The 20,468-nt window shown below is 40.8% G+C and overlaps 1 protein-coding gene across 1 annotated transcript; it reads left to right on the top strand.

Moving 5' to 3' along the window:
* The first annotated feature begins 808 nt into the window (after positions 1–808).
* Positions 809–20,452, top strand: PLCXD1 (phosphatidylinositol specific phospholipase C X domain containing 1). The gene is made up of 7 exons (XM_067295885.1): positions 809–878; positions 5,744–5,886; positions 9,732–9,868; positions 12,736–12,864; positions 14,007–14,162; positions 18,629–18,812; positions 19,923–20,452. The coding sequence occupies exons 2-7, from the start codon at positions 5,775–5,777 to the stop codon at positions 20,204–20,206; spliced, it is 1,002 nt and encodes a 333-aa protein (XP_067151986.1). The 5' UTR covers positions 809–878; positions 5,744–5,774; the 3' UTR covers positions 20,207–20,452.
* The last annotated feature ends 16 nt before the right edge of the window (positions 20,453–20,468 follow it).

The following is a 20,468-nucleotide window of genomic DNA, read 5'->3' on the forward strand; positions in this document are numbered from 1 at the left end:
AAGGTCATTTTCTCTATTCATTCATTCATTCTTTTCATTTCAGTTTCAGTTCAACATTCTTCATTTGAGTATTATGTATTTCAATATGCTTTTGCAACAGGGAGATTAAGTAGGGAGGCTTCTTCCCCCACATCACAGAGCTTCCAGGAAGACTGAGAAGGCACTCTGCTTGTAAAAATGCACCGGGGATTTGAACGTTTGTCTCTACATGTCATTCACTCACTTCTTATTTGCCTCCGTTCTACTTAGACAGCTTTTTGATGAGGTTTCCTAGCTTTTTCTATAAGATGCCATAAGTGTGAGTGAATTTCACCACAGATGAGAGACTCTGAAAGTTAAAGAATTTTTTGGAATTATTAGATCATCTATTAGCTCTGTAAACTGAAGAATGGAAGCTCTGTTGGACAAAACAGGCAATTAAGGCACTAATGATCTTAATGGTATTTGTCAGCAGGCTTCTTTGTATTAACAGATTTTAAATGCAGTTCAAAGACTGCTACATACTATTACTTTGTGTTGCACTGGCACTTCTTTTTCTGTTCCCTGCCTGCACATTATTCCTGAAACAGTACATCTTCAGGCCACTAAGTGTCTCATCTGTGCATTTTACGCAGCTCCAATTAACCAGGATCACATCTGTTCTTCTTCCTCATTTTCCTCGCTCCTCCTTCACCTTCCTAAAATTTGCTGTTACTTGACCCGAGCTGGGCGTTGCAGACCCTGACCAATGGCTGGTAGCGTGCAGTGCTTGTTTGCATTTATTTCCTGCTTCGGTGCGTGAGGTGCAATCTTTTTACAGGAACCCAGGGAGATCTAGAGATGTGGAAGTCTCTCTGAAGAGCTGGAGAGCTGAAATGGAAACTAAATCATATATCGGAGTAAGTAGAACAATAAAAAAGGGAGAGAACAATCTGTCTCCCTTGAGAACAAAATAACAGGTTATAACATAGATCAGAAACGCTGCAGTCCTTTTCATACCCAGAAATGCAAGCTGCTAGTTAGATTCGACAATACTGAAACTGTTTCCAGTTAGTGTATGCTTTTGCCTGTATGTTTGGTGAGACTGGCAATTTACTCTCCATTGTAGTACTCTTCATTGCAGTTCATTTAATTCACATAAAAATGTTTCCTGTAATTACTGTGACATTAGTTAGTTGCTAGGTAAGCTGCAGAAAATGTTTTAATTATGTCATCAAACATTCATTAAGCATGTTTTCCTCCTGGAATTGTGTGGCATTTGGCTCTCACCCAGTGCCTAAGGCACTTGAAAGTGCCTAGAGGGGACTGCGTGTGCAAGGTGTGCTTTGGACATAACCCTCACCTAGGAGAGATCCCACCCAATGTTTTTGGCTTCCTGAAGTTAGAGAATGGGGCTCTGTGTCAAAGATCTTTAGTTTATTTGCAAGTTTGCATATTTTACTGCTTGTTTTTTGTTTGTGTCCCAGGAGCATTCTCAAAGCTTGTTTAGTGTCTGCACTTAGACCACCGGGATCAGGTTAGAAAGCAGGCACTGTAGGAGTGAGGGTAGTTAATCATGGCAACAATGTATATGGTGGAATTGCTCTCAGTTTCCCAATCTGGAAGATGGGAATAAAGACACAGTTCTCCTTAGCAGAGTTTGAGATTTACTCATAAAAAGGGCTAATTTACAGTTGTAATTTCATCCCTCCAGGCAAGCCTTAGTTTTTCCCTAAAAGATGTGCTGTGTCTGAAACGCAAGGTAGTAGCTCAGTTTGGAAATGGTGGGGTGAGGATCTGGGGCTTGTGTTATACAAGGGATCAGACCAAAATCTGATCAGGTTGGTTTTGCATAGGACTCAATAAGCAACAGCCCTATGCCCTTGCTGCTCCTCCAGTGTGTCACCTGGCCCCAGAATGCCAGGAAGGAAGCTGGGAAGAGGAGAAGAACTGAAGCTCTTGCATTTCTGTGCTTGCAGGTTTGATCTCACAAAAAGCTCTCACCATTTCTGCTATGTGCTGGTTCTCCCAGGCTTGGCAAGATGCTCCTCATGTTCCTCAGTTAAGGGCTGGTGCCTATGTGAGGTGTCCTGGTCCCACAGAGGTCATGGCAGCAACAGCAGCTCGCACCAGCTGAGAACATGCTTCCTGTGGGTTTCAACCTGGTAATGCTGAAGGGTCAGTTTTACCACCTGGCAAAGCTGATCTCACAGCTCGCTGCTTCCAAAAGGGCTCCCTCCCCACTGCCGTGAGTCATCATCCCCAGTACAGGCCAGTGATGGGGCTTTCCTAACTGGGTGGTGAAATGGCATAAGGGACTAAAATGGCAGAAAACCAATCACTTTTTTTTCTGTATGGGTGACTCTGTTGATTTAGCATCTTTGAACTGGCTTACTGGAGGATCAATGGGAAACCAATGCTGGATGAAAGGAGGAAGAGCAAAGTGATGTTTTGTAAAAGTGTCCTTGGAGCTTTGCCCATGCAAAGTGGCTTGTGCCGGGCTGAGGGCTGTGCCCAATGCGCCTGGCCAGCAGGGCTTACTAGGGCATCCACTGAGAGGCTGCATGCCTGCTTTGGGGTATGTGGGTGGTTTTAGGGAACAGGAATTAGGCAGCCTTAAAGCCTCTGGAAAGGGAGCTGTTGGTTCTAAGAGGAGAACTGAAAAAAAACCACCCAGTGCTTGTAACTGGGCTTCTAATCAGCGTACAACACCTACGTAAATGCTCTCATATGCTGGGATCTTGCATCCTTACAATTCCTGTTGGCTTTATAGCTGGGGAAGTAGAAAGACTATCTGACCTTCTGCAACTGCTAAATAGTAGTGTTGTTTCAAGCTTCTACAGCCCCTCTCTGCACTGATACTACCTGGTACATCAGTTAGAACAGAGTGGTCCTGGGAGAGGAGTCGTGTGCAGTCAGAGGAAGCACAAAACATAGGAAAAGGGGACAAGATTAGTTGCAGTCTTCTGTTGTCAGAGCAAGGGGTCTTCAGAAGGCAGAAACCTGGCATGTTAAATTACAGAGTTAGAAGAAGACTGAGCTGATCTACCTGAGATTTGAACCTGTGTTCCCAAGAAGAGTAAGGGTAAGCATAAGATGTGGCATGTAAAGATCATTCGCTTATGCAGGATAAAGGGATCTGTTTTTTTTTTTTTTTTTTTAATAAATCCATGGAATTTTTTTTCCATTGGGCTTTGCACTAGGCCTATCACATATCTGCTCTTTAGTGAGCAAGACATGGTTTAAACTTCTTTCCTGCCTGTGCAATGGTCTTGTGCATATGGATAACCTCTGAGCTAGCTGTGGTTCACCTGGAGGAACCACTCAGGTTACACCCAGGACACATGCAGTCTGTGTGCACAAGGGATGCATGAAGGAATGTCCCGATATCCCAGGCATGGTCACTCTGGCCACAGCAGACTGTGGCACAGCAACACTTGTTGAAATGTCTCCAGAGAATGTTAGAACTCGTAGCTGCTCATCTGGCTTAGTAAAGATGGGAGAGCTGGCAGGGACACAGGGCTCACTGTCTCTGCTATTACTTGTTGTCCCTGTGCTAGTGGTGGTCTCGGTAAGACAGAGACTTGCACTGTGGTCTAGAGACCGCTCCTGCAAGCTGATAGCAGGGCAGAAGCCTGTATGTCCTTGAACAGCATCTCACGTAGTATATATTGTGCCTTGCTGTCCAGTTTGTTGGAGGTGCTTTCATATAGGGTGGTAAGCACAAGCGCATCGGGATATTCAGGAAATAGTATCTGCTCTTAAGCTTCCAACTGACCTCCGTAAGGTGCTACATTCATTTGCTCAAAGATGACGTCCAGTCACTCTAGCCTTGCCCTGAGCACTGACTCCTCCAACAGGCGGTATGCCCTAGTTGATGTTGAACACAGGTAAATAGAAGCATGTTGTTAGGAATTTTTGATCAAGTAGTTTCAGTTTCAATTTCTTGCACGAATCAGTGTCAGATTCTCTTTGGTCCTGTAAGGATTCCTTGAGGCTGAGCTAATGTTATCACACGCATGAAGAAAGTGTTCCAGGAGATGGTGTTGGGTGGTCATTGTGGCCTAGGTAAAAAGATGATTTTCTGCCCTTTTGAAATCCCAGACTCTGTTGCCATTGCAACACCCTGCTACCCCACCACTGGTAGCTGTAGAGATTTGGGATCACTGTGGCACAGATCTTCCAAGCTGGGATTCCCTCAGTAAATGGCTCTTTCTTCACAGGTTTAAGCAAGTCACAGTTTTTCAGTCCACCTAGTACAGGCAGGTCTCTTCACCTTCAGGAGAAGATCCTTAACATGTAAGTAGGGAACAGGAACAGCTGGACATTTCCCTCAGTCTACATGATTCTATTTTTATCTTAACTAGAGTGGCCATACTTAGAGAGACCAGAGGCACAGCAAGGCAGGTTGGACTGGTGATGCTACACACACTGGCAGATATAAAAGCAGATTGCATCTGTTACGTGTGATATGCACATAAAACTTAGCAAAGCAATTCCTAAAGTTGCCTTTCAGATGATCCGATGTGATCGCCACAAAAATCTATGACACTGCATTTAAGAAAACCACAGATTGTTCATCTAAGCAGTATGGCCCATTTCTAATCCAGAAATAACCAACAGGACCCCAAAAGCAGCCCAAGGAAAATTTTGGGAAAAAGCAATCTTGGGGATGAATGTGTCAAGATGCAGCAAAAGGACACAGGGACCTGTCAGGAAGTTTGGTCAGCAAAGGAATAAAAAGGAAGGTGTGATATTATTATAGGTAATTGCTGTGCCAGTTGAGAGAAAACAGAGAAAGCCTTGAAATCACTGAAAAGATGGAAGATCCTCACCCTCAAAAACACTGCTGGAACTTCAACAACATCCTAGAAAGAAAAAATAGCATGGAGAGCTTGTCTTCATGTTATGCATCATTCAGGAGAACATAAAGTGAAAAATGAACATCATGGTTCTAGCAGACCCTGGAGAAGACCATGGTTTCTCAGCCAAGTTTCAGCCACTGGGACTCCTGAATCATAGTTGCAAGTTTTGTAGAAGATCCTAGAGAGATTTATATTCAAGAAGGAGCAGTTCCAGAGTAGTTTTCAGGAAGATTTGACTAAACTAAAGTACCTGTGATCATGAGCCAGTGCTCAGTAGGGGTGTTAAGGACAGGCATCAAGAGATTTTCTCAAAACAAACTTTGCTGCTTCAAGAGAATAAGATGACTGACATTTTCCTCTTTGACCCAAGAAGCCAGCACTCTCTGGAAATCCAGTGTCCTGTAGAAGTTTTCAAGACTTTTCATAGGGATATTGTTGTAGCAGCCAAATTGATGGTTCAAGTGTGAACTGGGAGCCTGGAGGGGGACAGACCTGGCCCCTGCCCCGATCTTGCCATCAGTCCCACTGCCATGCTTCCTGGGGTTGTTGAGAATCTGGGAATGGACCTTGTTTCACACTGGAAGGAGACTACTCCATACGATGTCACAATAGCCAATGTAGGTAGTGATTTCTCCACATCAGCTAAGTTGCATGTACTTGTCTTGACTGTATTTTTCTTTCAGATGGTCATTTTACAAGCTGAAAACTGGAATGTGACTTTGGCATCGTGTTGGAAGACAATGTTTTCAAAAGCAGTGTGTTTTGTAGCTGAGAAGCTCTTGACATTTTGCTGCAACAGCTTGAGCGAAGAATTGACCTTTTATATCATGTATAAATACATTCTGTACATGAAGAAAAGTGTAAATTCAACTGTAATATATGGAATGTTTTAATTCTTCTTTTTCTTCTTTTTCCCCCAGAACATCTTATAAAGTCTTAAGATAAGTACTAATGGAAGGCCCTTTGCAAACATCCATTCACCTGTGCCATGAAAATGGTCAGTGGATGTCACAATTACCAGAAAATCTCTGGAATATTCCTCTCTATAACTTATCTCTTCCAGGTAAAGATTAACTTTTGTTCTCTGCTGTTCTATTAACACGTCATTTAAGCATTGAAACATCCTGTTTGTTCCATTTCAGGATGGCTATATTTATTATTTGGGTCAGCGTGTGGGAGAAGCATTTGGGGGAGTGTTTGTGTGACGTATGTGTGTGTATGTGAATATTTTCAGTCTGTAATGGTTGGGGGTTTTTTTGATGGGGAGGGGCAAAAGGATTTTTTGAGGGAAGGGAAGAAAGAGGGGACTTTTAAAAGGCATTGTGAATCATCTTGTCAGACCAATGTTAGTAATCCGAGCATTTGTCTATCTGGGCCTTGGTGGGATTTTTCTGTTACGTGGCTGCTATTCAATACGTACTAAAATAGTTCCAAAAGGAGAGAATTTTACCTTTTTATTTGTTTCTTTGTAGAGTTTAAAGGAGGCTGGGAAGGTATGGAAAAAGCAAAATGGGGCTTTTAATTAATGCATGTTTTTATTAATGTAAAGTCTGACTTCATTGCGTGGTTACTGTCCCCTGTTTCTGAAAACTGGATTTATCCTAGTATGGGTAAATACAGTTGCACAGTAGCTGGTGACCTCATTGGTACTACTCTCAGACTTATGCACCATTAACCTTTCTTTAGTTATATTATTGGTTCTTTCCGTTACCTTGAACTGAATTTGTTTTTCATTCTCTATGAAGAAATTACTAGAGAACCTGTTTCCACTGGCATGTGGGAAGGCACTGGAGAAGTGTTAGTTCTCAAGTGATTCACTTTGCCTCCACAATGAAGGTGGGCTATTGATACTTAATAAAAGGTCTAGCCCACATTTTCTCTTACACCTTTTGATGAGATAGGTAGTTTGAGTGGAAAGCAGCACCATGTAGATGGGTGTTCTGTGTAGGTGGCTGGCTGTGAAGTTACAGGCAAGATCCTAGGTTAACTTCAGCACAGACATATATTTAGAGATGCTGGGAAAAACAAGTCTTGTCTTCAGTAGATCTCCTGGGAGGACCTGAGAACTGTGCTCTTCATGGACTGCTTTTCTGCTCTCCATGGACTAATGGCGAGTAATTAAAACTGAAAAACAGAATCTTATTTCATGGTATTTTGTCAGAGGCTTAATTTAAATCAGTGTTAAACATCAAAACAAGTGGACCTCTCAGTTGCTGAAGTTTCTGGTATTTGAGATGATATAATTCCATTTGTTGGAATTACAGCAAAAGGGGACAAGATGGCTTGACCCACAACTGTTCAGCTCAGTGGAGATGAGTATTAATTTTGGGTAAAGTCTATGTAAGAGTACCCAAGTACAGGTAGGCTAAAGAAAACCTAGATTTCTTATTTAACCAACAAGAGCAGAAAATAAATATCTATCTCTACATGTGACAGAAAAATAAAGGTCCAGTTCTCCTCTTCTTTTTTTTTGTTCCTCTTGCAAAAAACCTTTAAAAATCACTAGTGTGCTCGGTGTTGTTGTGGCAGAAAAGGAACCATGTTATTTCTAAAGAGCTTTTGGACTAACTTTCAAGATGTTGTTTCCTGAATGCTGTAGAAAACTGAGAGCCTGCTAATGTGTACCTTTGGCTGATTTCCTGACTCTTTTTGTAACAATGTCCTTTTTCTCATGAACATTTGTGTTGCACATTTGCTAGTTTTGAGACGGGATTGCTGCTTAATTTGTAAGTTCTCTGTGTTGTTCTAGTTCTTGGGGTACTTTCTGAATTAGCCTTGTTTAAAGCCACAGGAGGTTGCATAGAGAATAGGCAGGAAGAATAGTTGAAGACAAGCCAATTTTCTGTAGAGTTCAGACGACTCTTACAAAGCATTGCGGGCCACCTAGCTTGGAAGATTTGTTGCCTCTCCAGCTGACCTATAAAATTGGTTTGGTCCCAGTCGGAACAAACTAGATCAAGACCAACCAGATCTGGACAGCTCCAGCAGGTTTTCTGAGGGAGTAATGACTGCAGGAAGCCCCACTTGGAAATGGAGGTTACTCACATCCCTACAGAAGCCAAGCCTGCCCTTCTTGTCCTCAGGGGATGAGAAAGGCATCATATCCCAGGGTGGGTCCTGGAGGGAAATGGCCAGGCTCTGTATCTCAGAACAGAGAAGACACCAGGGCTTGCAAGAAACTTGAGAAAGCGCATTCTGAAAGCATGATGAGGAGACAGATGCAAATCCCTGTCATTAATGCTGCATTGCACCAGGTTCAGCCCTGCGCTGCCAAGGCAATATCGTTTTCTGAGTTTACCCGGTTTGGTGCTAGCTCACTCTCTCTGCATCTTATTGTGCTGTGTTGTGGATATACCCATCTTGCTTTTATTACTGCAACTCATTGACATCACAAAACCAGACTTCTAAATTAAAGGCTACTATCCATAGGCTGATTGGCATCAGTAGATGCAATGCCCATTGATGGAATCCTGTTAACTTCTCTCAGACTTGGATTTGGTCCATTGGTATTTAATGATTTGACTCTATCAACTTTCAAACCAAACTTTGTTTGAATTCCCTCATTATAGGTCTTTGATCTGCAATAATCTCAGTTTGGGCTTTTAAATGGGAAATTAGAAAGAAATCAGATTTTAAAAAGTGCAAAAAAACAGAGTAAACCCTTAAACTATTATTGACTGCTTCAAAGAATTTTCTTTATTTCAAATACAGTCTTGCTCTTTTCCTTTGATGGCCACTGGAAGTATTGCCATTGGCACCAGTAAGACTGACCTTTCAACAAGGCAGTTCCCATCATCAGTGAACAATTTGTTTGTCAGAAGTCTTAAAAAACAAAATGATATGCAAATTCTCTACAGATATTCCATAAAAATCCCAGTAAGTCACTTCATGGAGTTGTTAGCTGTTCTTACTGATGCTTTACAAAATCTGAAGAAATAATGGAAAAAATGCCAGCAAAATCACTGGCAGCCTGTCCTGAAGAAATTGTAATTTGCAGCAGAGATTCAGTTAAATATGATGTAAGAGATGCATAAGATTTATTAAGACTTCTTTTGAAGGCAAAAGTTTGCACAGGTTATACTCTGCTTGACTGTGATACTTAACCTGCCCCTATGTTTTCGGCATCTGATGAAGCAATATTCTTCAGTTCCCTGGGCTGGAAAGAGTCAGGTAATTCTGAAGTCCACCAAGAAGTAGATCCTGTCCATCTATTACATATAAACTTAGACTGGGTTTATGTCTGAAACCTTCAAGCATCTACTTCTCTCCATTGTCTGTGTAGGGGATGCGGGTGTTTACTCCAGGAGGGCATTTTTACTAGGTATGTAAAATACAAATGCTTAAAGCACCAAGTTAGATGGAGTTGGTCCAATCAAAGGTGTAAGAAGATGAATTTTACTCTTCAGTCCTGGTTCTATGTATTTTCCTGTGCAAAGATGATGGGCTTGGAATATGAAATCCTGCATTTGAACAACTTTGGAATCTGGGCAAATTCTAGATAGGTTCAATCTTCAGCTGTTTGTTACCTGCAAAAAGTGAGTTTTCACATCAAGATAATTGTTTCAGTGGAAGATGCTAGTTGAAACAGGCCATTTTAATACAGTTTGTTGAGGCAAACCTCAGCAATGATGTATAGTTTGGATGGGAACTGTTTTATCGAAAAATGTTGAAAAGCCTCAGTGCCTTCACTTCACCAGGATTTCACACTAAGCTATTAATGTCAAGTGAGTGATCTCTGTAGAAGAGCCTACCTTTTCACCACAACTAGATAGGCTGTTAGGCAATATACTTGCATGTTTTGGTAATGAGGTAGCATGTCAGGTGTCTGCAAGCAATATGACTATGTATTGTGGTGTTTGAGGGGTTAAGAGATGACATTCACTTCACATTTATTTTTGCATTCTACAGGGAGTCATGACACTATGACCTACTGTTTGGATAAAGACTCTGCTGTTAGTGACAATGAATCAAAGCTGGTGAATTTTTTAAATAAATGTATGCCCTGCATTGTACATCCTATTATTATGAAGTGGTCTACGACACAGGTAATTACTGTCTGGCATTCTTAAGCCTGAACAACTTTGAAGTTTGTGCTGCAGTGATGAAAGTGGTCGTGTTCTCCTGCATGCCAGTGAAAGAATACACTGCTGCCTAGAAATATGTGTTACTAAGAAATACTGTGTTTAGGGCGTATGTTAAGTACCACTGTTTAAAAAAAAAAAAAAAAATAGAAACAAGCATGCAATACATACCAGATCTTCTTTTGTGGGGAAATAGATGAAGATGACATTTAAAATTGGCCACTTGCACCTAGAAACTCATGTTTCTGTCATGTTTATTATTGCTATAAGTAACATTTAATACTACTGTATTCCAAAGAAGTTAGAGGTAAAAGGGTTTTTCTCTTTTTTAGCTTTGTTCATAAGGTAAAACTTGTCATTTTTGCTGTCACTATTGTGTAAGAAATCAGTTGTTTCCCCCTGCTTTCTTGTGCATCTCAGTCAGCAGCAGTGACAAAATTCTTGTTTAAGGTCTTTTTTTTTTTTCTCTTAAAGATTAAGGGAATGATGGTGTGGAACCCCAAATAAGTCTTAATTCATTTTTTAAAATTACTGCATTTAAAGTTAGTAATTATCTCTTTCTGTTCCTCACAAATGTATTGTTAAAGACAGATTTGGGGAATCACAATTTAAACTAGAACTTTTGAAGGTTTTTCTAAAGAACAGACTTTCAGGGCATCAAAGAGGTACCAAAAACCTATTCACTTTTGTTCTTATTGAAGAAACAGTTCGTTATTAGCGAATTAAAACTGAATAATTGATAAATAGCAATAATTATGCCTAGCTTCCTTGTGTTGTGTTTGAGCAGGCCTGGCAAACTGGGGTCTTAGATGCTATTACATATCAAATATGTAACAGAAGTAATCAATTGATATGGAATGGCACTCTTTTTTCACAGTGTCTTTCCTTGAACTGCTTTTTGCTTTGTGACTTAAGCTAATGAAAGATTTAGATACCTACTGACTTGTAGGTTGCTGACTGATGAAGTGACCTTGATGGAGACAAACAAGCTCCTTGTATCATTACAATCCTTTTGTGGTCTGAACCCAATTTGCTAAGCTGGAAACAGCCCAGCACTAATGGAGAAAGGCTTGGCTGCAATCCCACCCCTCCTTAACGCTTCGGTGCTTGAGTCATGTTTGCAAGGAGGTGACTCCACCCATTGCTATCCAGACTGCAGATCAAGGAATCCTACCCATGGTAGGACCCACATATTCCTGGATGTCCCGATTTCTAGGCGATGTCTAACTGCAGTTCTGGCTGGCATGCATGTTAGTCTAGAAGTGCAAATCTTTTCCGTACAATGGCTATGGTATTAGATGCTCAAGGCAGCTTTATAGCTTCCATTCTTGCCCTAGATGTCTGACATGAGATTACAGCACTAAGCAGCATCACTACCTAAGGCCTTTTCTTAAATTTGGCCCTAGGGTGTATATTCACACTGCTTAATTTTAGCATCTAAATTCAGGTGACTAATTAAGAAGTCTGATCTCTCTAGTTTTCCCTTGAAATTCTCAGAAAGAAAGAAATTTGTCCAAAGGGCAATTCAGAGCACCTACTTAGTCTGGTGCTCTGATTGTCTTGTGGAGAAGCCTTCCTGGCTCCCTCTCTCTCTCTCTCTCTCTCTCTAGGTCTCTTTCTTTCTCTCTCTCTTGGTCGCAAAGGTTATATATGACCTATAGTCAAACACAGAGTGCTCCAGTGCACTGCATGCAAAGGTGGACTTGGGCATGAATCACTCCTGCAACTTTTTCAGCCTGAAGGAGCCAGGGCAGGGCCTGCAGGCAGGGAGCAAGTTGCTGCTAGCTCCCACAGGGCTGCTGGCCCGAGCACTTGCAGCATCTGCGCTCTGGGGTGCATGGGGCTGCACCCTGGCTCTGCAGCTTACGCACTGCCTAGGGAGATTAAATTCCTAAAAATCCTAAGAACGAAAAGTTAGAAAGTTAGTTTGGTTAAAGTTAGGCAGGGTGAATGTACTGCAGTGTATCTAAGCACTGTCTTGGCACTAAAGCTAAGAATGTAGTTATTCAGGCTCAGTGTCTTGTACTGATTTAGCTTTAGTTGAATCCCTACTGACTTAAAATAGTGCAATGTATTCTTCCTTAAAGTGTTGTCCCTACAAGCAGGTTGGACTGAGACAAATTAGTTTTTAAACATATTTAATTAAGTTGATTCTGTTTTATTGTGCGAAGAGATCCTTGATTATAAATAAAAGAGATATTATTTGGGACTTTTTGCCCTGTAAGCTTGGCTATACCATCCATTCCATTCAGCCCTCAAAGCAAGTGGGACAGGTCTAAGGAAAGGTTAAAATAGAAGAGGGCTTCTGTTCTATAGGACTTCTATGAGAGAATTCAAACTTTTTAAGAGGCTTTATCCTAAAAAAGAATGTTAGCCAATACTTTTTTTCTGTTTTTGGTTTTCCTTCTGCTGAGGATCAGTGAGCTCCACAGAGACAACCACTGTAAAGTCTTTGATCTAGTAAAATAAATACAGCATTTCTAAGATGCTGATCCTGCAACTTCTGTTCATATGAATAGTCTTGTGAACAGTGATTGTGTGTTTGTGCATGGGTTAATGGATCTTAAACTTTCAGAACGCAACAAATGCAGAGGTCTGAAATGAATCTAATTTTTATCTGGGGCGTATTCCACAGGGAAATTAGAATCCCTCTTGTCAGATAGTATGAGAATTCAAAGTTACGACTTGGTGCCATATAATGTCATTTTAAAGATGAAAGACCTAAGAAAAATGTCACAGGACTAACTTCGCATCCTTGTTTCAATTTCTAAAATAAAGGAACATATCCCTTCCAAACTCTCAGGATCTTTGTTTTCTGTTTAACCATTCAGGAACTGAGTGTGACAGAGCAACTCGAGGCCGGAGTTAGATATTTGGATTTTAGGATTGCCCACAAGGCTAATGATCCATCTATGAATTTGTACTTCGTGCATATGCTTTACACAACTGTTACTGTTCAGGTATTGTCCTTACCTTTGGAATAAAGGCTATAAAAGTGGTGCTGCTTATTTTATTTAAAAACAGAACCATCTTACTCCGAGAATGCTGGCCCAAGGTAGGTTATTTTTTTTCCTAATGTGAAGATTTCAAAGTAGAAAATATCTGCAGAGTTGGTTATTGAACTGGAAGTTACTTTCAGCATTTGCCAGTAATATTTCAGCACCAGTCAATTTCTCACCTCAATCATGATCATTTACCAACCATTTACCAAGTGGCTGATGTTTCCAGGGTTTGTCTTGTGCTGTCCTGGGATGCTACTCAGGGCAATCCTGTTTCTCCAGTAAGGAGAGAGGTTATTAAGAAGAAGAAGGTGTTAAAAGCCTGATAAAATCACAGAAACTTTTAGGAAAAAGTATTTCACTGAAAGGCAGAGAGAACTGAGTCTTCACCCCATGACCAAGTTGCTATCTGCCATTAGAAATTACTGTGTTGCTCTTCCATGTGTGCGCTCTCTCACTGAAGACTAGGTTATATTTTCTTTGCATTTGCTGGGATCTGTATAGCCAGTTACAGCTGAATGCACAGCCAGCTATTGAAGCTTTTGATTTGCATGGTAATTGGCTAAACTTCAGTTTTGTGATCATGGGTCTGAACCCTTTGTGTCTTAAGATTTCATGCTTAATGGCATGTTCTTATAAACTCTGACTACAATGCTAATTGCATGTGATCTACAAGAAGTTCTCCTTGCCTGGAACAAATGGGGAAACAGGTCCTCTCATGATTAAGCAAGCACAAATCTCTTCCCAGTTTCTGAGTTTGCCACTAACACATTGTTTGTTCTTAAAAAAGATTGCAAAGATGAGTTTACTGCTAACCTGCTCCTCTGAAGTAGATTCATGGATATTACCAAAATACAAAGCCACTAAATGTACCAGGCTGGATCCACGCCCAGAGCAAATCAGCACTGATCTGCAGAAATTAATTTGTCCTGGCATGCATCCCTGTGGAACATCTTGTGGATTGCCAGACAGTCATTCTCCAAAACCCTACACTGATTTTTATTACTCTGATTCTGCCCTATCATGAATGCTCAGTTTGTTTTACTTCCTTTCCCTTGCATATTACAGAATATTTTCTAAGTTGTCATGATTCTCTTTTGTAGGATATTCTGTGTGAAGTCTTAAAGTGGTTGGAAACTCATCCTCAGGAAGTTGTTATATTAGCCTGCAGGAATTTTGATGGATTAACCAAGAAGCTTCACTGTCATCTCATTGCCCATATAAAAGAGATTTTCCAGTATAAACTGTGTCCCAGAAATGTAAGTATGAGATCTTTTTTCCTCCCTTTTTTTTAAAGGAAGATATAATACATTATGGTGAGATATATAAAGATTCTGAATCAGTTACATATTTTCAACCTTCACTTCCAGCAAGTAACACTTTCTCAATCAGAGATAAGGTCTTTACTTGCCGTGGATGAGTGATGCACTTCACTTGTAAGAAAGAAGCAGCAATATGTTTTATTGAGATAAGACAGTGATTTAACAAAGTTCAATGGTAAATAAGACAGTGGTTTAACAAGATTCGATGGCAAGGTATGCTTGGTTATTTACTGCATGGAGGGAATGGTCAGACGAAATTGTCAGGGAGACTCCCCAGTTGAGTCATGAGGTTCAGAGTGGACTCTTGCTTTCCAAACTCCTTCTCAGAGGAGTGTGGGTGCGGCTGGATCCAATCTTAGTCCCAGACTTCGTCAACGGTTTATGTCTAAAGGATTATGTGCACAATGAATCTAAGAGGCAATTTAGCACAATTTGCAAAGTTTCAGCGCGCTATTAGTCACTTACTGAGGATCTGCTGTGGGTAAGGAATCTCTCAACCTCAAGGAGTAGCCTTGAGAGGCGTCCCTACTCAAGGGGAGATTCTGCTATGCAGCCCACTGCTGTGCAGGAGAGCTCAATGGGCTCTGGGCTGCCCCCTATTATGGGGTAAGATGGTTGACTTGTAGTCATATCTGCATACCAGCTGTATTTGGGTGGGCGCATGCTTAATTAGCCTTTGGCTATGTGCTGTTTACAGAGAGGTCAGGTTGTGGGGAAAGAGCACATCAGGTTGGGAGGGGGGAAAGCACATTGTCACATTACTTAATAAGTGTCATTCCCCAGATGACTCTGGGATTTCACTCACTCACTTGAAGTAGGATATGAAACAAACCCACATACCATGGTGTGGAGGAGGGAACTACTGACTTGTGGCACAATAGAAGGGACACAACTGCCATCCGCTGTTCTGTCTGAGTTTTGCAAAAAAAAAAAAAAAAAAAAAGTTATAAAGTCCAGACTATGGAAAGGGCATTCAGTCCCAGCTGGAGTTGACTTCCTTGTTCTATTGATAGATTTGAAACAAACCCTGTTCTGCCTTTTCACAGCAATAATTATGAGTTAACTGCAATGGTATTTAGCTATTTAGAATAAGTTAGGTTGGAAGTGATCTCTGGAGGTCATCTGATCCAATCCCACCATGCAAAGCAGGACCAACTTCAAAGTTAGATTAGGTTGCTCAGGGCCTTGTCCAGTGCATCCTGGAACAAATACAAGGATGGAGATTCTACAACCTCTCTGGGTAGCCTGGTGCGGTGTTTGACCACTCTCTCAGTGAAGTGACTGCTCTCTTGTATCTAATCAGAATTTCTCTTGCTCCAGCTTGTGTCTGTTGCCTTTCATCCTTTTGTTATGCATCTCTGAGTAGAGTCCGGCTCCATCTTCTCTACATCCACCCATTAGGTATTTGCAGACAGCAATAAGGTGCATCCATAGTCTTCTCTTCTTCAGGCTGAACAGACCCAGTTCTCTCAGCCTGTCATCAGAAGTTGTGCTCTAGCCCCCAGTCACCCTGGCTGCCTGCCATTGGACTCATTCCAGTATGTCAACAACTTTTTGCTACTGGGGAAGCCCAAACAGTACACAGTACTTGAGAGACAGTATCTCGAGTGCTGAATAGAAGGGAAGAATTAATTCTCTTGACCTGTTGTCTGTGCCCTTATTAATACAGCCCAGTTTGCAGTTGGCCTTTGTCACAAGGGTGCATTGCTGCCCAATGTTTCACTTGTCCATCAGGAGCTCCATGTCCTTTTCTGCAGAGCTGCTTTCTAGCCACTTGCCTCCTGGCCTGTATTGGTGTGTGGGGTTATTCGATCCCAGGTGTGGGACTTTGCTTTTGCTGAACTTTGTGAGGTTCGTGTTAGCCCATTTCTCCAGCCTGTTGAGGTCTCTCTAAATAGCAGCCCTGCCTTCCAGTGCATTTTTGTTTCTAATAGTTGTGTCAACCTCCCAACACTGCTGTCTAGTGCTTTTTGTTCAGCTTTGGAGTAAGTGTGCATCATAAGCTGTAGCAGAGTTTTCTGCATGCTGCTGTGTCAGTGTGTGCCACCTGAATGCCAGAAGAGGCAGCAGATAAAGGAGAGGGTCAGTCTCTACTTTCTGAATCAGGATCTCTCTGCTATAGCTGCCAGCAATGTACTAATTGGTACCAAGGCTTTTGTGCCATATAGATGTGTTCACTGCTTGAGAATGGGCTGACAACACATGGTGTTCTCACACAATGGCTGCATTGGTGGCATTGACTTTCTTTACTGGACTTCAGCTGGAGTTGACCTTCCAACCAGCCTAATGTGCTTTCATTCGCTGAAACCTGTGGCAAAGTCTTAATATAAATAATCAAAAATTATTTGTTAAATTATAGGAACTTAATCTTCCTCTATATACTATGTGTGTGAGCTTTTAACAGTTAAACAATTAACATTTCAAAGATGCACAGGAACAGAGAGTTTTCTCTGGAGAGGGCGAAGGGTACAGGATAATGATGACCCTGTTTGAGATTCGAATTAAGCCTTTGAAGCTAGTGTATCAGTAACGGGCTGAGCATTACCATTTCAAAGCATTTTGTACAGCAGAGTTAAAATAGAACAAGTCTCAGCCAAATTAGAGGATTCTGATTTAAATTTGCATTTAGACACATGGTTAGCTCTAAAAGTTACCAGCTGTAAGAGGGACAAGCTGTTGCTGAGAGTTTGTTGAACAAAGGTGATAACAAACGGTTTGAAATGACCTGACCGTAGAAAGGAGACTGTTTCTGAGTTGTGCCCAAAGGGAGGGAGGAAGGGCACTGCAGAAAAGAGACGTCAAGTATTTCCCTCATGCTTGAAGACTATGTATTTGTAGGGGGTCTGTGACCTGCACAATAGATCTTGCCATATTTCTAAGTGATAACATTTTTGTATGTTAGGCAGCAGTTGGGCTTTTCAGAATCACAGAAATTCCACCTATCCTACATCAAATACCACACACTTGTTCACTATTTTTTAAATAATCTGTTGGATTTCAAGACCACAGCTCCAGTGTTGTGCAAAAATAAGCGTCAAAGTACCTATGAAGCATTGTTGTAAGTAAACTTCTATATGTAGTACTGGTACAGGCCACAGCATGTCAATATTACATTGTGTTTAAAATTTTGATTGCCTTGACTGTTCAAATCCTTTTATCTGGATTATTAGGGTTTAAAAATCCCTTGTCAGACATCTACAGTTTCATTTCTGTTTTGTTTGCAAAATAAGCACCTGTGGTCATGTATACATTTCTGGTAGCTTTTTTGGGGAGGCCTCTTACCTCAATTTTTGCCTTTAGAAAGATTCCAAGCTGGCAGCTGTAGTAAAGCAAAGGCCTCTGTCAGCCACAGATTTTTGTAGCTCGTGAGTGGCTTGCGTCTTAATTCTTGTAGCATTTTCTGACCTAATTGGACTCACATGCCCTCTTTCTTGGATGAAGGTAGAGGAATTCCTATGTTCACTAAATCCCTGGCTCTCTTCCAAGATTTGCATTAAAAATTTGCAACATTGGCTTTTATTTTATTTAATAAAATCATTGGACCATAATAAAATCACCATTTCCTTTTCACAAGTAATTTCCTTTCCACCACCAAAATTCTTAAAAACAATGTTTATTAAACTAATGTACGTTTTTTGCAAATAATATAGTCAGAGGGCCACAATTCTGTCTGATGGCAACTTCTGAGGACTGGACAATTTTATTGCATATTGAAACATTTTAATTACAAACTTGTATCAGAACATCTGTTTTTCTTAGGTTTCTGACTCAATTATCAATTTTAGACACCTTCCCCTTACAGAAATCAGAATTAACACGTCTCCATGTACCATTTTGCCTTTAATGAAAAAGTGTATTGCAATTAAAAAAAATCATATTTATATAGTCTAAACAGTTCAATTTTCACAAATGTCTAATGACACTTCTGAATCACTTAGGCAACAGCTGCCAAATTTTTTCTGGTTCTCTGCATCTACATTCCTATAGAGCGGGTGTACTGATTTGTCCTCCTCCTAGCTCCTTTTACGGAATGTCTGTCTTTATCTTCCAAATTTATTCAGATATGGTATGTGCATAAGAGCCAACATGGGGATGGTTTCCTATTGAACAGGAGTACAAATGTGAAATATGTACTTTACCTTAGTTGAATTGTTTAAGTAAAGGAGTTGTCCACATTCCACTGAAATTCTTAAGCTCCTATTGCCATTACAGAACCTGGCCGGCATTAAGCAGCTTGTAATCCAGTCAGCAACCTCTCTGGCTACAAGTTTAACAGCAGTATTTGAACTGAATCTGTGTCTATTAGGACAATTTCACACTTTGGCATTTGAGCTTTGGGAAAATTGCTGTAGAGTTATCTTGCAGGTCCCAGCTGGCTTCAACACGGATGCAATTTCTTTCAGGTGGTGCCAACACTACAGACCATGTGGCAGTGCGGCTATCAGGTAATAGTCTCGTATGAAGAGGAGACCCTAGTGAAGGAGCACTGTGAACTGTGGCCTGCAATTCCGTACTGGTGGGGAAACAAAACTGCCACTCGTGCGCTTATCCAGTATTTAGAACGCATGAAGCGGATAGGCCGTCCAGGTATGTACAGTGTTTCACTCCAAGGCAACTAGGGGCACATACAATAACACAAAACAATTAGAAGTAAGGAGCTGGGAATTCATGGCATTAAGCAATGGAATAGTCACGTTTTAAATGCCATGTGCACCATATGTTGCTGTGCTGGTGAGTGGTCTACTCACCCACAGGTGAGTGCAACATGTATTTTGTCCTCTCTCGTGATGTAAATATGTGCACAAGCACACATACATACATAGACTATGTAACTTGTGGCAGCTACCTCACTTACTTAATCACAGGGAAAAGGCCCCCCCAACACAAAACAGCTGGCTCTGTCATGTCATTGACACTGAAAAGAGACTGCTTCCTGATTCTAGTGGTTGCTGGCTTTATACCAGTTGAAACAGCTCTTACTATGAGAAGTGTATTATGCTATCCTTTTTGTGAAAATAAGTTGCTAAAAGAATGGTACATGAAGGCTATAGCTACATTAGCAAATAGTGGAGCTCAACAGGATCTGTAGAGTGAAACAGTCAGTTCTGTTGGACCCGCTGTTGTTGTTTTTGGGAGAGTTCACTTTGGACTACTACTTGTCCAGTTGCAGCTGGTGGAATGAAAACCCCATTAGGATGCTGGTGTAGTCTAAGCTGAAAGGAATTCAGTTCATAAACCTCTGACGCTGCTCTGTGATGTGAACATAAGGGGTGAGGGAGGGGAGAACTGTTTCAAAAGCATACTCCTGTGATCCAAAGAAAAATGCTAATGTAGATGCACCTTGTGTTCCTGAAAGCTAGTCATCTGGAAGCAACTTTTATGAAAACATACTTTACAAAGGAAGACTAGTTAACAGAGAATGTTTAGACTGCAATGAATAATTTAGATATAGCTCAAACTGGAATGCTTCAATACATTAGTTGTGTTTTAATAACTATTTAGTATGGCATACAGCTGCAACAAAGGAAGACAATCTACTGAAGTAATTCTAAATACAGTGGAACAATACAGAAAGATCCTAAAGTTAGTATTTTAATGATTCCCAGAGGAACTAGATCTGGAGTTAATGCAATGACAAGCAATTTATAGTCTTGTCAAAGGAATATTTAATGTGTCACCTTCTGATTTTTGTTTCAGAAAGATTCTTTGTAGCAGGGATTAATCTTACTGAAAATTTAGCATATATTCTTGCACACCCATTTGGATCATTGAAGAAAATGACACTCCAGAATCTTCCATACCTGAAAATCTGGGTAAAGCAACAGTATCCAGGACCAAAAAAAGAATGTATTAACATCATTGCTGGAGACTTCATAGGAAATGATGATTTTGTGAAAGATGTTATAGAACTTAACACAAAAATTAATCCTCCATTATACTGCCGTAGCAAAGGGGCTGGAGGAAATACTGTTTCATTCTGAGCTTCTTCATCTTTGAAAAGACTTTGTCTTCATTTAATGTTTCCTGCTTTAAACATCCTAGACCACATAAAGGACCAATTAACTTAAACTAGGGATGTTTTCAAGACTGAGTATCAATCATCAGGGTTTAAAGGCCTTTTCAGAGAAAACTGGAGAGAGCAGGAAGACCTTGCTGAAGTTTCTAGAGAACTACAGTATAGGTATAATTTACTTGGAGGTGCTTAGTTTCTGCACACTCACTAATATTGACAGTCCCAAGAAC

This window comes from Apteryx mantelli, chromosome 1 (genome assembly GCF_036417845.1).
Source record: "Apteryx mantelli isolate bAptMan1 chromosome 1, bAptMan1.hap1, whole genome shotgun sequence".
NCBI lineage: Eukaryota > Metazoa > Chordata > Aves > Apterygiformes > Apterygidae > Apteryx > Apteryx mantelli.

Coding starts and splice junctions, on each gene's coding strand:
- PLCXD1 (XM_067295885.1), top strand. CDS start 5,775: ATGGAAGGCCCTTTGCAAACATCCATTCACCTGTGCCATGAAAATGGT. Junction 14,163..18,628: donor ATAAACTGTGTCCCAGAAAT/GTAAGTATGAGA, acceptor AATTTCTTTCAG/GTGGTGCCAACACTACAGAC. Junction 18,813..19,922: donor GAAGCGGATAGGCCGTCCAG/GTATGTACAGTG, acceptor TTTTTGTTTCAG/AAAGATTCTTTGTAGCAGGG.